Genomic DNA, 16165 nt, shown 5'->3' on the forward strand with positions numbered 1-16165 from the left:
AAACACCCAGGGGCGCAGTCCCCGCCAGCCCTGCCCGGGAGCTCCGGGCTGGCCCGGGACAGCACGGACAGGGCCGGGCTGGGCCCGCCTGCCCAGCAAAGCCACCACCAAAGCCGGGGCATGGCTGAGGACAAACCAAAGCCAGCATTTATTCCCATTCACTTACAAACAGGAGCTCCATACGCTGGCATAGGGACAGCGAGGTACTCAATAGGAGCGTATCTTTTTTTCTGTCGCTTTAGAAAACACGTGTGCATGCATCATAGCTTTACACATACATATATAGATATACACACAAACACATACCCATGTGTATATACACATATATATACACACACATACATACGTATACACACACGAATATAAACAAATATACACACACAGATACGTACACACGCACATATAAACACCTATATACACGTGTAGATACACACACACACGCACACATATATGCACATCATTTAACAGACAAGCCAGCTTCCACAGCCCGTACGGCTCCCGGCACGCAAGCCGCCGGCCCCGCACTGCCGAGCCGCTACCCCTCGGATTTCACAAGCCGCCCGCCCGTGCTGCTCCTCACCGCGGGGACGCCCTCCGAGCCTCACCGTGAGCGGATAGCCGCTCCCACCTGCCGCCATGTCGGCCAAAAAGGGAGCCCGCTCAGCCCATGTCACTTTAAGGCTCGGCACCCGCGCGGCGGCTCGCTGGCTCGCTTGACTGCTATCCCAGCCTGCCAATAAGAAGGGAGGACCGGGTGTAAGTCCCGCCCCATCTTCCTCTCAGTATTGAGTGACACGCCAGTTGTCCAATAAAAAAAGAGCGAGGGCGCCGCTCAGCCAATCGAGAGGGACGGGCGGCGGGCGGGCCCCTGAAGCCAGCGGCGCAGGCGGGGGGGCGGCGCGTGGGCACGCGCGGAGGGAGGAGGGCGGAAGAGGCCGGCCTTTGTCAGAGGGAGCCCCCGCGCCTCGGCCAATCGCAGCGCAGGGGCGCCGCCGCCGCCCGGCGCAGGGCAGGGCGCCCGCGGCGGGATTGGCGGCGGCGGGGCCGGCGGGGGCGGCGATTGGGCGGCGGCGTTCGAAGGCAGGTTTGGCGCGGGGCGGCGATTGGCTGCGCGGGCGCAGCGCGAGCCCGGGCCCGGGGCGGAGGGAGGGAGGGAAGGGCGGGGGGCGCGCGCGGGGTGACGCCGCTGCCGCCGACACAAGGGGGACGCGGGCGGGCGGCGCGCGGGGCCCAGGGCGGCACCGGCGGGAGCGGCACCGGGACGGGGGCGGCGGCGGCGGCGGCGGCTCCTCCTCGGCGGCCCCGGCGGCCGCTCCGTCCCTCGCCCCGGCGGCACCTCCCCATTCCCCTCCCTCGGCCCGCCCGTGTCCGCCCCGCCGGATGGCGGCGGCGGGCGCGGCGGCCGCCCCGGCGCTTTATGCCTGCACCAAGTGCAATCAGCGGTACCCGTTCGAGGAGCTCTCGCAGGGCCAGCAGCTGTGCAAGGTGCGGCGGCGGCGGGGCGGCCCCGGCCGGGGCTGTTGGCGGGGCGGCGGGCGGGGGCGGAGCGCGGGCCGGGGCTCGGCCGGGCAGTAACGCGGCGCTTCCCCCGCAGGAGTGCCGCATCGCCCACCCCATCGTGAAGTGCACCTACTGCCGCTCCGAGTTCCAGCAGGAGAGGTACGGGGAGCGGCTGCTCGGGGCCAGCGCGGCCGCAGGAGCTGGGCCTGGTTGGTCCGGGGAAGAGCGGGCTGAGAGGGGATCGCATCCATGCGTATAAATATCTCCGAGGCGGGTGCCAAGGGGACGGTGCCAGGCTCTTTTCGGTGGTGCCCAGCGACAGGACGAGGAGTCGTGGCCATAAACTAAAACAGGAGAAGTTTCACCTCCACATGAGGAAGAACTTACTTACACTGAGGGTGGCAGAGCACTGGATCAGGCTGCCCAGGGAGGTGATGGGGTCTCCCTCTCTGGAGACACTCAGGATTCGCCTGTTCCTGTGTCACCTGCTCTAGGTGACTCTGCCTTGACAGGAGGTTTGGACCGGAGGTCCCTCCCAACCCAACTTTTCTCTGATTCTGTTTGCAAGTAATTGCATGGGGAAGAATATCAAAGTGCGTGTTTGTCACCCAATTCAATGTTGTGCCATTTTATCTCATCTCTTTAGCAAAACCAACACAATATGCAAGAAATGTGCCCAAAACGTGAAGCAGTTTGGAACGGTGAGTAGTTACTTGGTTCTTTATGCTGAAGTTGAGTTTGTTTGTGCTTAAAACTGAAAACAAAGTTCTCTTGCAACTAATCTTCTTATTTTCTTTTGAGAAAAAAAAACCCTAAAACCAGACCCACACTATAGATTGCTATCCAGAAAGGTGATGGAAAAGCCGGACATCTCTTGATTTCCTCTGTGGGTTACCATTTCTCTTCCCAAATTGAAATCCATTTGGGTTATATATAGCTTAACAGTTAGGAATAATTTCAATGTAGCTATTTGTAACAAAGCAATGTTATTTCATGACACACACATTAAGTTATTCCCTGCATATTCTCATAAGCCCATGCTTCATGGCAGGAAGACCAGCTCTCCTTGTTCTTAACAAGTGGTAAATATGAAAATCTAGTAATACCACTTACTTCATATTATGTAAGTCTTAGTAAATGCATGTTAATCATGTTGGGCTAATAAGTACAAAAGATTTTGAGTATTATCGGCATTCATGTTACTTTGCATTTTCTCATATTGAATTTTAGCTTCAGTTCTGTTGGAAAAATGAATTTTTCATTTCTGTGAATGCACACATTGTATCTGAGCTGCCCTGCAGATAGGAGTTTTGGGAGGTATCAAGATAATCTTGTTGTGAAACAAAAAGGCATAACTTTCCTATACTTGACATAAACCATATTAGTTGAAATTAATTTTACGTGAGAAACATAATAGCTGTTGGTATGTAGTCAGGCACTTTGTGAATGTGTATGTAAACTGAACAAAGAAGTGCTTTCAAAAGCTCAAAATGAATTGCAGAACAGACCCATCAATTATTTTATCAGTAGTTCATCAAAAAGCAGAGCTGCACTGAAGATAATCAGACACTTCTAACCTATGAAAACTGACATCAGTTTTCTTTTTCAGCACTCTATTAGTCTAGTGGAGTGAATGATATAAAAATTGATTACCTGACCTGATAGTTCAGATCAAATAGACCTGAACTTGGCTTTTGTTTGGTGGTGGGGCTTTTTTGGTTTAAGTTTCCTGCAGAATTGTAGGGATTAGGATACTAATCTTGGAACTGTAGAGTTATTGAATCCCTGAGCTGTGCAAAGGAGAGGGATGCCATCAGAAACCTCCAGTCTAAAAAAAAAATCACGTGGTTACTCTTCTTTTAAAGTTCTGTAAGTAATTTCTCAAGTAGTGTAGTAAAACTGAGAGTAAATATCAACATATTTTAAAAAATTAAAAGCAGTAGGTATAGAGGTTAACAACCAGATAGATGTGTGGGTTTCTTTTATTATGTTTGGGTTTTCATGGAAAGTCCAGGCTGGTTTTAACCCTTGAAGAAGCATCATTTTAGAGGAAAGTTTTGGTACTGAAGATAAAAATGGTAGGAAAAAGGTTATTTATATTTATTTGAAGCCCTTCCAGTTTTGAAGCATCATTGTGCAAATTGAAATACCTGTGGTCATTACTGCGAATACAAATGTATTGACTTCAGTTCAACTGGTTTTTTTCAGCCCAAGCCTTGTCAGTATTGTAACATTATTGCAGCGTTTATTGGCACAAAGTGCCAGCGTTGCACCAACTCAGAGAAGAAGTATGGCCCGCCCCAGACGTGTGAGCAGTGCAAACAGCAGTGTGCTTTTGATCGAAAAGAGGAGGGAAGAAGGAAGGTAGGCTTTGTTCCACACCTCTCATGGCTTAGGCTGACACTGCTGTTCCTCTTTCAGAAGAGAAAGATTAACAGGAATGTATCTTAAGTTCTCTGATGCTGGATTAAAGTTACTGATGTGTGCTTTACAATATTTGAATTAAATTTTGTAACTTGCAGTTAACTTTTAATTAAACTGAGCTAACTTTTAATTAAATCACTCTTTGTAAAAATAGGCATAAGTGTTACCAGACAATTGTAGCTGGGGAACAGAAGTGAAGCAGCTCAGCGGTTTCTCATGTTTTGATATTTATTTTACTTTTATTTTCCTATCCGTTGGATCGCATGTATGTTCATAACTTAAATCTGTCACTTTACCTCTTCTTATTTGTCTGCCTTGCTTTTAAGTAGAGCACCAGAGAGGTAGACTGCTCTGAGCAGCCCTTTGTGTTCTGTTTTGTTAAATAGCTTTGGTGAGTGCCACTTTCTCATTCCAGAAGGTGCTGAGAAAATGACCTCAAAAGCCTCTTGACTGGACCCAAGAATAATGCTGTTTTTACAGAATTTATTTGGTACAAGTAACACATTGTAAAAAAGTCTCGCCCATTTAAAAAGTTATTGTTATTTCTGTGATGTAGAGCAGGTCCAAAAATTGCTAGGACTCTTTGTAGCATAACTTTAAATGACAAGTGGAATAAGATTCACTTTACTAAAAAAAACTTACATATATTGGAGATACAATAGTGATGCTTCATACCAGAGATGTCTGTTTCTCCAAAGATAATGAATGAAGTGAAACAAAATCTCTTTGCAAATATTGCGTGCATCTCTCTAGTGCAATATACTTGGAAATAAAACCTGAATTATTTCTCAAAAGGTTGATGGAAAGTTATTGTGTTGGCTCTGCACGCTGTCCTACAAGAGAGTGCTACAGAAGACAAAAGAACAGAGGAAGAGCTTGGGATCTTCACATTCTAACTCCTCATCCTCATCTCTTACTGAGAAAGACCAGCATCATTCAAAACACCACCACCATCACCACCATCATCATCGTCACAGCAGCAGTCATCATAAGTAAGTATTTCAAAAATTGAAATGGTTTGTTGCTCTTCATCTTCTGTGTTCTGTTTGTACTGAGATAGTAAGAAAAACTATTTAAAACATGGTCTCAAAAGCAGTAACAGAACATTGTTCTTCATGGTCTTTCAAAATCCTTGGATTCTTAGAGTTTGAATGAAGGTGGTTCATTTAAAAAAAGAATTCTTGGTGATTGTTAAACTAGTTGATGTTAGAATCAGTAACAGGTTTAGGAAAAAGGCTCATGGAATGGCAACAGAAACGAGTTACTTGAGGGCAAACTTGTATTTGGGTTTCTACGCAGCAACTACTGTGCGGTACCTGCATTTGCCAAAGTTGTGTATTAGCAAAGCTGTGTAATCCTCATCCTGACTTGCTTCACACTGACTTATTTGTGTACAAATACTCAAAATCAAGAGGAGAAGCAGAAACAACAGTGTGGGATTACCTTAGGTCTGGGGCCAGTTTGTACTTCTTTGCTAGCTTTTATAAACAAGTCTTGCTGGAGTGGGCAGTTGGGAGTGGCTGTGATACAGACGTAGGAACATAAGACTGTCAGTTCAGTTATTGTCACTCTAATAACATTTCACATAGTTTTGTCCCATTTTCTGCAGCTTTTCTCAACACATCATCTCTGGCCATGGCATAAACCAACTAATGTACACATCAAATTTATTTAGTCATAAACTCCAGAATTCATTTTGGATCTTTTGCTGCTATAATAGTAGTCATGAGTTTTATTGTCATTGATAGATGTGTGGCAGCATAACTTGAGAACTACTTACTTTTTGTGTTTGATAGTAAATACTATGTCTGCAATGGTAATGACCCTGATCCCAGACACACAGACACTTTCCTTCTAAGCTTCACATTTCTAGTGCTTATAATTTTTCATCTTGTCTGAAACTTGCCTAAGTGTGACTTAAAGATAGAAGGAAAATAAGATGAAATTATATTGGTAATGAGTAAAAGAGAAAGGCCCATACTTTCACTTTAAAACAGCAAAAATATTTGACCTCTTAGGAATTTGAAGAAAAAAATTTTCTCATCTATGCATTGAGTTATTGTACTGTTCCTGTTCTTTCAAATCTTTGCTGAAAATTGAATTACAGAAAGTTAATCTAATTTAATGCATTTGGCACAGGTACAGTAGGGATTAAATAAAAAAAAAATAAGCTCTTTACTGCTGGACAGAGCTTCTGATATACTCAAGAGGTACAGCAGTACTCATATCGATACAGATGACAATGCTCCTGGTTTCCCACCTTTTTTCTGTAGATTGCCACAGGTCGACTGCTTCTGGTCCAATTAATATGACTCCTTTTCCCTGTCCATTTCAGTCATTGTTAAGATTAGACAATAGAGACAATGAAGTAGAAATACAGATTGTTGGAGCTATTTCACTCAGTGCAATCTTCTTCATTCTGACATTGCTCTATCAGTGTTCATTATTAGTTCCTTTTGAAACGATTGAAAGCAGTTGGTTGCACCTGAGAAGCAGTTATTTTCAGGGATCCAAAACTTAACTTTACTCTTCTGGCACCAAATGAACACCATTTCAGGCAGTGTTCATATGGCCAAACGGGAATCCCAGGAGAGCTGCTTTACACCAGCTTGCTGAGTACAAGATTAGCAAGACAAAATTCACAAAAATTGGGAGTTATCAGCAAAAACGTTTAGCCATCAGTCTTGCGGTCTACCCCTCGTGACTTGTAATAGTGTAGATATTTAGCCAAGAAGCAATTTTATAGCATCCTGACATACTAAAGCTTAGTCGGGAACTCCAGTGTCCAACTGAAAATTCATAAATGCTCACCATATTCAGAAAAAAAAAGGGGGGAAGGATTTTTCTCAAGTACAGATACCATTCACATAAACTTACAAATAATGGCGTCTTTGATCAGTTACCAAGTACATTTCACATATTTCAGAATCAGCAATCTGAGTCCAGAACAAGATCAGGGACTATGGAAACAGAGGTAAATATGATATTATTTATTAATTTTCTTTTCATTTGTCTTGCAGTTTTCATTTAAAGAATTTCTTTTTTCTTGCATTTCTGGCTAGTCTCTAGCATTCCACTTAGGAGCATGAGTTAGTTTTTTTACATGTACCAAATGGTGATACTAGAGAGTTGCATAGTATGAGGCTTTAGGTTTACATTTTGTTTGATTTCAGCCATAAATCCTCTGCAGCTATTCAGAATGAAACTCCAAAGAAAAAACCCAAACTGGAATCCAAGCCATCAAATGGAGATAGGTAAAGTTACATTTTTGTAAAGCTGAGCCATTTCAACCAAAGAGAGCACTGATTTGTGGCCAGTTGCCTTTCTTTGTTTGTCTGAAGAATGAGGGTGTGAAACTTGTGTCCTGCCAGATGGATTATTGGGTGGCATCTGAGTGCTGTCAGTCAATTAAGTTACTTCATTAGCAGAAAACTAGCAGTTATTTTCCTGCTTTTAAGCTGTTTGGGGCAAAATTAAGCAAAGATTATGCACAAGGTAACAGTTATCAACCCAGTGGTGTTCTCTCACATTGGGAAATTGTTCTATCAGTTAGATGCAGAGTGGAACCTGCTGCTTTAAGCTGACCCAGTATTTAGAGAATTCTTTTGAACCTTAATGTGGGAGACAGAATCTTTATTCTGTCTCTGGCCAAATGGTCAGAATAAAAGTTAAAAGTGGCTGCTTCAGTCAAAAGGTATTTGTCCCCCTCAAAGCTAATACTGAATTATATTTCTGCAGGTGTATGTAATGTGTGCCATTAGTAAGGTAATTTGCCAGTTGCATCCATTTCTGTCAGGTACATACTTTTTTTGCATTAGTCCTTAAGGATGTTTATGGAATTATTAATTATCAAATTTGAAAGTTTTTTAAAAGTGTTTTTCTTTTTTCTTTTGATGCTGTAAGTAACTATTGGTTTTCACTTTTAGTAGCTCTATAAATCAGTCTGCAGACAGTGGAGGAACTGACAACTTTGTCCTCATAAGTCAGCTGAAAGAAGAAGTAATGTCACTTAAACGTCTTCTGCAGCAAAGAGATCAGACTATTTTAGAGAAAGATAAAAAGGTAAAAATTACACCTGCTTAATAAGAACTTTATAATTTTGTTTTCTGCTTTGTCGTCTCCTAAAAATGTCAAAACAATAAGATAAAACAGTCAGACACAACTGTTTTATATAGCAGCTAATCAGATCTTAACATCTAAAGGAAAACTTTTGCACTCTTGTATCATGAATGTTTTTTGTCTCCTAAGTCAAAGAATAACTAATCTTACCTCACTTCAGCCATGAAGAAGTTAGCCTGTTACTCAGGCTTCATGCCACAGGTCATGGATAAAGTGCCAGACAGTTTGAGCATGTTTTACATGCTTTTAACTGAGTCATGGCAAAGAGTAGGAACCATTCTGAGTTTAGCATAGTTTTTACTTACTTCTAAACTAAAGCAACGCTAGCCGTAATAAGTTGATGTCCAAATTTCCATTTGCAGTGTATGAAAATTAAGTGGTTTGTTTTTATAGTGTTGGTAAGTATGTGTACTATGAGTTGTCAAGTCTTTGTGGGTAGTTAGAGACTAGAAGAAAAGCTTGGATTAAGTGGCTGTCAGTCAACAAAAGTTAAGTGAAACCATCAGGGCCCAAGTGGCTGCAGCAAAACTCTTGCAGAATTCTGATTTACCCTTCAAGCCAACTATTGACTAGCAAGAAAAGAGAAATAACAACAAATACACACTTGGATTTGCATTTGCTTTATTTTTCTGCCATCTGAATTACTAGATGCTTTTAGGACACTGTAACAGTGGCTCTAGAATGCCTCAACATTGAGTAGTTTATGGAATTGTATTCTAAACAAATGTATTATATTTTCAAGTAAAATTTTGATTGTGAATGCATGGTGGCCTAGCAAACATTGATGGTTAAGAAAGACTCATTCATACTGAAAGGAAAACGCTTACACCTTTAAACCATAGTTCAGTATCTTCATTTTTACTCATAGTTGTGTTTTGTAAAGGATATTAGACCTGGTTTTGTTTATGTCACTGTTAAAACATACCTAGTGTTGGAAGCACTTGGTATTTCAAGCCTTTAAGTGTTTAATGTGAAAGTCTGTCATGGATTGTCTTTAGGTATTTTCTTCAAAGGACAGACATTAGGCCCTGATCTCTCTCTTATAAAGCTAGGAGAAGATCATGAGTTAGTAGGAAATTCACTTATCTCTTTATTTTCAATCTACTGGGCAAAGCTAACAGAAGTGGTAGGTAAGGAGATGTCACCTACTTCTGCATAACCACTGCAGTCACTTGTGTTGTGCTGTTTCCATAGGGAGAGCATCTATTGAATTTAATATCCCCACTGCTAAAAGTATTTGACTTGAGTTCTTCGAACTTAGTCTCCTTCAGGCATGAAGTCCTCACTTTCAGAATATCACTTACTTTTTCAGCTGCTGCAGGGAGGACAAAAGCTGAACACATTATACAGTGTTTGCATTGCTGAAAAACTACAAAAAATGAGCATACTGCAGATGGTTTTTTTTCACTGTGGGATAGAAGACATGTACTGGGTGAAAAGCCTGAGCCATACCTGTGGGAGATTGCTGCTAAGGTCGTGTCTTAAGATTTGTGAAGGGACAGCGTTTGAACAGTTTTGAATGCTCCAAAAGTAAAACCTCAGAATTGTGTAGCTTGGCAACAAAAACAGCTCAGTATACCAGCTTTACAGATAATACTTGTCCATCACTTTCTGTTATGAGTCAAGGTATCAGCCACGTCATTATCAGTGCTTACTGTTTGCAGTAGTAGCCTTGTTTGTCTTTCTGCACAAAATGGTAATGAGAAACCACAACATTACCATGGGGCCCTGAGACTTCATTGTTAGGACAGGGCCACAGTTTGCTGAATGTTCACAGGTAGTTTGCTTGCCTAGTTGCAGACTTCGCTGTGGTGCAGCACTACCACTAGTTTTCTTTATATTTAGTGTGAGCTGTGTGGGTTTGCACCGGATGCCCTGTAGGCTACAACAGCCATAAGTGCATGCCTTGAGTAGCAGTGTGTGTTCAGGGAGTTATGTACCATCATAGCAACACACCTGCACTTGGCCATTTGATTGACTGTTCTTTTGAACAATATCTGTTTCACTACATGTGATTTAACACATACTAAGGTTGGCAATAGCAGTCTTGGTAGTCGCTGCAGGAGGATATGCTCTGGTTTGTTATGGCAGGCATCTTTGCCTGCCATAAAAGAGGCTTCATTTCTTTATAAATCTGGAATGTATACATTGTATATATTTTTCCTTCTGCTTAGGACAATGTAGCATAAAAGGACACAAAAACATCCTTTTTATTGTCTCTGTAGGAAAGATTTTTTAGGTGTTACCACACTATATAACTTAGAGATGTAACTGAGGATTGTGGTAAGCATCTCACAGCTGAAAGAAAAGCAAACTATAAATCACCAGTCTTATATTTGAATTTTTTTTGTTGAGGTTTAGCCTATTTTATACAAAATTCTGTGCCCATAGTATGGTTATATGACTACAGTTGCTTTCTGCATATAAAAGAGATATACAGATTTTTTCAAGCTACTTCTCAAGTGCTGAGCTGTCAATACTGCAGTAGTAAATAAATACAGTGTTTCCTGAGATTCCTGAGCCTTCACTAAAGATTTCACATATTGACTAGAAGATGCATCCTGTTGCAATTTAGGGGATTTTCATAGGATCTGTGTTTTTCAGTTGACAGAATTGAAGGCAGATTTCCAGTACCAAGAGTCTAACTTGAGGACAAAGATGAACAGTATGGAGAAAGCTCACAAGGAAACTGTGGAACAGTTGCAGGTGCGTAATTGCTTGTCAGTACTTGGGAAATACTTCTGATGGAATCATATATTCAGGCTGTTCAGCATGTTCACTCCAATACAGTAGTAACAAAATTCATGAGTGGTCAGTGCTATGTTTGACTTTGGATGCATTGCACAGCAATTCTGGAGTCAACAGACAGTCTCCATATGAGTTAAACTCACTCTTTGAACTTTAAAAGGTAAAGCCTTACCTCACGTGCTTTCTCAAAGTTTATTTTTTGTGTCTGTTCTCTGACAATTTATCAGTTGTCATTGGGCTGTGGATCTGATTTAAGCACTCAGCATTAACATAGGGGCAGCTGATGTCTCTTGTTAAAGTATGCTTTATCAGGAGGAAAGCCTGAATTAGTTGCCTTACAAATCACAGACTGAACAAGCACTCAATGAAATAGTGGATATACTAAATTTTGCAGTATGGGGTGTATGATTGCTTTCTCTGTTGAAGAAAGAATATGCATATCAAGAAACATATATAGTTCTTTGAAAAGTGATCGTTACCTTCTCTGAGTGTTCTTAGCATGTACATTTTGATAATTTGTTCATAAATGCAAAGTGCATGACACTACTATTTCAGTAACTCATACTTTTTTTAATCTGTGTTGCAGGCCAAAAACAGAGAACTGCTCAAACAGGTCGCAGCATTGTCAAAGGGTAAAAAGTTTGATAAAAGTGGGAGTATCCTCACATCTCCTTGAGGAACTGGCTCTTTGTGGGGTTTGCTACTCAATGTACATTTGAGTAATTCTGTGAAGCCCTTAAAATCCTGTGTAGTGGAAAAAATATTTTTGCACACCAGATTAGTTGGCATGTTTCCTACATGTTTTTATAATTAATATGCAGCATTTTTTAGTTACTGTTCAGATGAAATACTTCAACTGGCTTGAAGAATGTTTTTATTTTTTTGATATTGGAATCCTTTTGCCAGCAATAGTATTAAACAATTGCATAGAGAACATAGCAGTGCTCTCTCTGAAAGGACAACATGCAATAACAAACTAGGTGTACTTTTTACAAAGTAGCAACTGAGTCTTTTAAACTACAATGATGTCAGCCAAAAGTTCACGGATCTGCAGTGACACTGAACACTGGTTTCTGGCAACTGTTCTTTTACTTTGTATGAGAATATAAATTTGGAATGGAAATCATGGTGCTCTCAAGTGGAACTAAAAAGAGGCATATATGTATGTGTAAATACGACTGTGACGGTTATATTCTTAGTTATAACAAGTAATTAGTGTTTTACATTCTTGTGATAGGGACTGACTGAAAGATTATCTATTGTACAGTAACAGAGGCAGTGTGGTTTTTGTAAGATTTACTGTAGACTTTTCTTGCAAGTGCCTTTCTCCAACTGTTTATTTATAGGAATGTTGGTATTTTGTACATAAGGTTTTTATGTTTTAAAAATCATGTTTAATAAATGTTTTATGTAAATATACATGTGTGTACAGAGGAATCTGAAACAAAGATCAAAGTGGCTAGTGCCGTGCTCGAGGCAACATTAAGAGCTGGCTAGCTGATTGATGGACAGTGAGTATTGGCTTTAGATAACCTTTGTAGCTTGTGTCTGTACAGTGTAGAATTTTATTAGTGCTGCCTATGCCAAACACTTCCTGAACAAAAAACAATTTTTTTTTTGCCACACTGGAGTTTTGTGGTTTGTTTATACAATTTTCCCATTTGGCACACAGCACTAATTTTAATTCCATAGCAGACATTGTATTCCAATGTTTCATCTTTAGCAAGTGATACACAGTCAAAGTTTAATTGCGTTTATTCCCCATTGTCTGATTTAACGTACTTGGTTGTAACTTATGGTGATTCTTCTTAATGAATTGCAAGATTCACATCCCCCACTGAAGATGCACACTGAGAAAAGAGTAACCAAAACTAATGGTCTTGAAATTAAGAGAATGGATGTGGTGTCATAGGGTGGTTTTAATGTTTTGGATGGATTTTCATTCTAAATTACATCAGTTTAAGGTTAGCTCTGCTCCGAATGGACTTGAGTCATATTCAGAAATTTTTATTAAACAATAATTTAGCATACCCCAAGGTTTCTGTTCAGGAAGGTAAGTTATGAATCAGCATAAAAGGGAGTAGACTTACATGGCTAAAGGTTTAAGTCAGCTCTGTATACTAACTGGTAACAGGGTAGCTGTTGATTTTTCAGCAAGCTTAATTGTGTAGAAACAGCTACACATTTTTAATTGAAGAACAAAAGTCTATAGACCCTTGGCTGTTCACCCAGGTACTGAACTATGAACACTTTCTTAATAGTTCAAATGAGTTCCAGCAGCGACAGACTACTGAAAAATATGAAAAATTTAAGCTATCTTGTTTCATATAGTATATGTGTATTTTTATACCCTAAAATCAACTTTGTAAATTTATGAAAGTTCCTCTTTAAACATATTAAACTAGGGTAGAGAATGCTGCTATCTTTGGGGTTGTTATTAATTTTTTTAGTATACAAATTTATGACTTTTATTAATTCAGAATTAATATTTGGGTCATTTTTTTTTTCCATGTGATGGTGACCCATACTCAGTGAAATGAGTTTTAAAATACAGAAATGCATAGCAAAATTAAATGTTTGAATTAAGATTACTTAATGATATTGGTTCAAACTGCAGTCAGGACATTTTAAAGAACCAAGCAGAAGTTCTGTATTAGAAGTAATTGACTTCATAAATCCCAGTCAGAAGAATTTTTAGAGGTTTCAGAGTGTTTAGTTCTATTTGAATGCCCTGTGGGTTTTCTTACATAATCGCATTTTTAACATTAATTTTTTTAAAGTTCTTAATTAGCCAACTGAATGCCAGTCCTGAGAATTGTGTTCTGGAGCTGTAGATTACTGACATAATAAACTGATGTTCTTTAAACGTGGATCTGCAAGGAGATTGTTGTACTGTATTGTGCTTTTTAGCCTGTTTCCAGATGTTGATTAGCATTGACCAGTAATGGCCATTTTGGCTCAAGTTATTTATGTATTTTAAGCCTGTGAATATTGCAGCCCCCTTTTAGATAGTTTGTCCAAATCCACATTCTGCAGTGAAGCTGTTCAGCTGTCCACTTGTATAGATAATTGAAATCCTGTACTGGCACACATCTGACCGTTGACATTTTGTACCTTTTCTAAATCCAATGTTTCACAATAAAATCTTGTCAAAACATTCATCTGTCCTTTAAAAATTATTCAAAAATCCGTATTTTGTGTTAATCTTTTATGCTACATCACTCACTAAAAGTCTGTGGCCAGAAAATGGGCAAACTTAATATTTCAATTTCTGTTAAGATTAGGCACCTTGGGCTGTCTACAGATTGTAACAAACGAAAGCTACAAATTACTTTGTCTCATAAAAATATTTTTGTTTTCTACAACAGAATTATAATATATACAAATATTTTCCTATGGAGAAGAAAAACACATAAGTGTGACATTGATAATTTCTTTGTTCCCTTTCTTGTGTCAGGACAAGTTAGGTGCCCACAGCAGCATCCTGCTGGCTGTCAGTCACAGTGGCTCCTTGTATTTAGAGCACTGGGGCTGCAGATTGTAAATCTCATTTTATATTTTTCTCAGCAGTCAATCTTCATCCTTCTCCTATCCAGAAGAATGCTTCTCATTCAAGAATTAAAGTTCAAAACCAAACCACAACCAAAAAAAAGCCGAGCAAAAAAGAAACCCCAAAAAAACCGAAGTCCAACAAGAGAGTAAGATTCTCAATCTCAAGGCAATTACTGAGAAGGGGAGAATCTTTGAGTTTCAGAGCATCTCAAAACTGATACTTTGTGTTAGGTATATTAACGAACAATATGCTATTCTAATGCTGAATTGCTCTTAGACTCAGTGCAAACTTGCAACAGCAGCTTTGAAGCCATTTATTTTTAAAGCTGAGAGCAAGTAAAAATTAGGTGTGGCGTATTTATTTTAGGTGTAGCTTCCATGTGACACATGGAAAATGTGTGTAACTGGCCACATAACCAATTGACTGCTGAAAAGATATTTGCATCATTTGAAGCAAATTTCCTTAAAGAAGATTTAAACTGATATAAACCTGTGTATAGGCATTCAGGCAGTTCTTTATGGTCTTTAGTACCTTCAAAAGTTGAGAATCCACACTGATTTTTATGAAAACGCTGATATTTATGATTATAAACTATAGCTTTTGAAATGGAGTAAAAACTTTTCATGTCATTTTTATTCATTCCAATGATTACTAAAATATTGGTACTACAATAGAATAAACATTTTTGGATATATTGTGCGCAATTGCTTTAGCTTTCCTAGTGGAAGAGGTACTGATACTACTGAGGTACAGAAATTATTTCTGTTGAATCTCACAGAAGAAGTAGGGGGTATTGGTCAGGGGGATTATTGAGGTGAAAGGAAATGTTTGTGGTGCTCCTGGAGAAAGGACGAGGGTAATAGAGGTGTCAGGGCTAGGGAAAGAGAGACCTCTGAGATACCATGTAACTTCTTTATGGAATGTAGTGAATCACACAGCTGGGTTTTTTTTAAGAGATACATATTTTCTCTATCTGTGAAATGCAGCATTGCTTATGGGAGATTTTTGGTTTTGTTGGGGTTTGTTTGTTTTTAGCAATATTAGAGCCCAGGTTTTAGAAATGGACAGAATAAACTGCTTGATTAAATTGAAATACAAAGATGTAACATCCACCTTTTAAGCAGTTAGTCATAAGTGTGTAAGTCAAAAAAAACAGGTAAAACTGCAACAGACCACTGCATACCATAACCTCCGCTAGGTAATGGTGCAAGTTGCATAATACGACTCCAAGTGACTCTCTCTCTATTCTTACACATTAGACAGAAATTGTCCTTGAAGGTATGCCACTCAGCAGCACATGAGTCATTGACATTTTCCCTTGCTTTAACCTAAACAGAAAACAAGTCTGGATTTGTCTGTTTGCCTTTGGAAATGTTCATTGCAGTACACTGGCACTGTTCTAACTGACCTTGTTGCTCCTGGCAATTTCTATTCAGTACATCTCCTGGTGGGTAAAGGTAGTTTTGCATTTTGACTGAAGGAGGTTTAAGTGCCATGGATGCTGATGTGCTAGACAAGCCAGGGGACAGTAGATATTTGTGTGTGAAATATCCATTTTCCTTCTGCTAAGGGTTTCTGACTTTGGAGTACTTGGTAAGTACATTCATTTTTAATTGTCAGTTGTGAAGCAGGCCTTCCAGCTTCTGCAGAATACTGAAGGCTAAAGTTAAACCTGCATCACCTTTGCATACAAAAGCTCGGTATTGGAGGTGTAAGCAGAAGACTACTTTTATAGGGTCTTCTTTTGACTGCAGAAGGCTTGTGGACAAACAAAAATAGATTGGACTAACAAGCAGGTGAGAGTTTAGACCCAGGCAATCT

The 16165-nt window shown here is 40.1% G+C and overlaps 2 protein-coding genes across 6 annotated transcripts in view; one reads left to right on the forward strand and one right to left on the reverse strand.

Moving 5' to 3' along the window:
• CEP57 (centrosomal protein 57) overlaps window positions 1–1344 on the reverse strand; it is a gene marked incomplete at its 5' end in the record, with an annotated part of 22762 nt that extends 21418 nt beyond the window's left edge. Inside the window, 2 exons of the mRNA XM_084201027.1 lie at window positions 606–730; window positions 1326–1344. Of these exons, the coding sequence (XP_084057153.1) occupies window positions 606–730; window positions 1326–1344 (144 nt within the window). The remainder of the gene's footprint in view (window positions 1–605; window positions 731–1325) is intronic.
• FAM76B (family with sequence similarity 76 member B) lies at window positions 1209–12210 on the forward strand. Of its 5 annotated transcripts, none has more exons than XM_084226975.1 (10): window positions 1209–1485; window positions 1595–1659; window positions 2147–2201; window positions 3709–3864; window positions 4720–4916; window positions 6851–6898; window positions 7098–7178; window positions 7851–7986; window positions 10648–10749; window positions 11378–12210. In XM_084226975.1, the coding sequence occupies exons 1-10, from the start codon at window positions 1381–1383 to the stop codon at window positions 11465–11467; spliced, it is 1035 nt and encodes a 344-aa protein (XP_084083101.1). In that variant the 5' UTR covers window positions 1209–1380; the 3' UTR covers window positions 11468–12210. The 5 variants fall into 5 exon arrangements, with proteins under 5 accessions (XP_084083101.1, XP_084083102.1, XP_084083104.1 ...); XM_084226976.1 differs by having other exon boundaries at window positions 7854–7986; XM_084226978.1 differs by lacking the exon at window positions 7098–7178.
• The last annotated feature ends 3955 nt before the right edge of the window (window positions 12211–16165 follow it).

The sequence above is a fragment of the Fringilla coelebs genome, assembly GCF_963513975.1.
Source record: "Fringilla coelebs genome assembly, chromosome: 2".
Lineage (NCBI taxonomy): Eukaryota > Metazoa > Chordata > Aves > Passeriformes > Fringillidae > Fringilla > Fringilla coelebs.

What these genes read in the sequence shown, in the direction of transcription:
- FAM76B (XM_084226975.1), top strand. Translation starts at nt 1,381, where the DNA reads ATGGCGGCGGCGGGCGCGGCGGCCGCCCCGGCGCTTTATGCCTGCACC. An exon ending in CACAGCAGCAGTCATCATAA is followed by an intron (nt 4,917 to 6,850) that starts GTAAGTATTTCA and finishes CACATATTTCAG; the next exon opens with AATCAGCAATCTGAGTCCAG. An exon ending in CAGGGACTATGGAAACAGAG is followed by an intron (nt 6,899 to 7,097) that starts GTAAATATGATA and finishes GTTTGATTTCAG; the next exon opens with CCATAAATCCTCTGCAGCTA.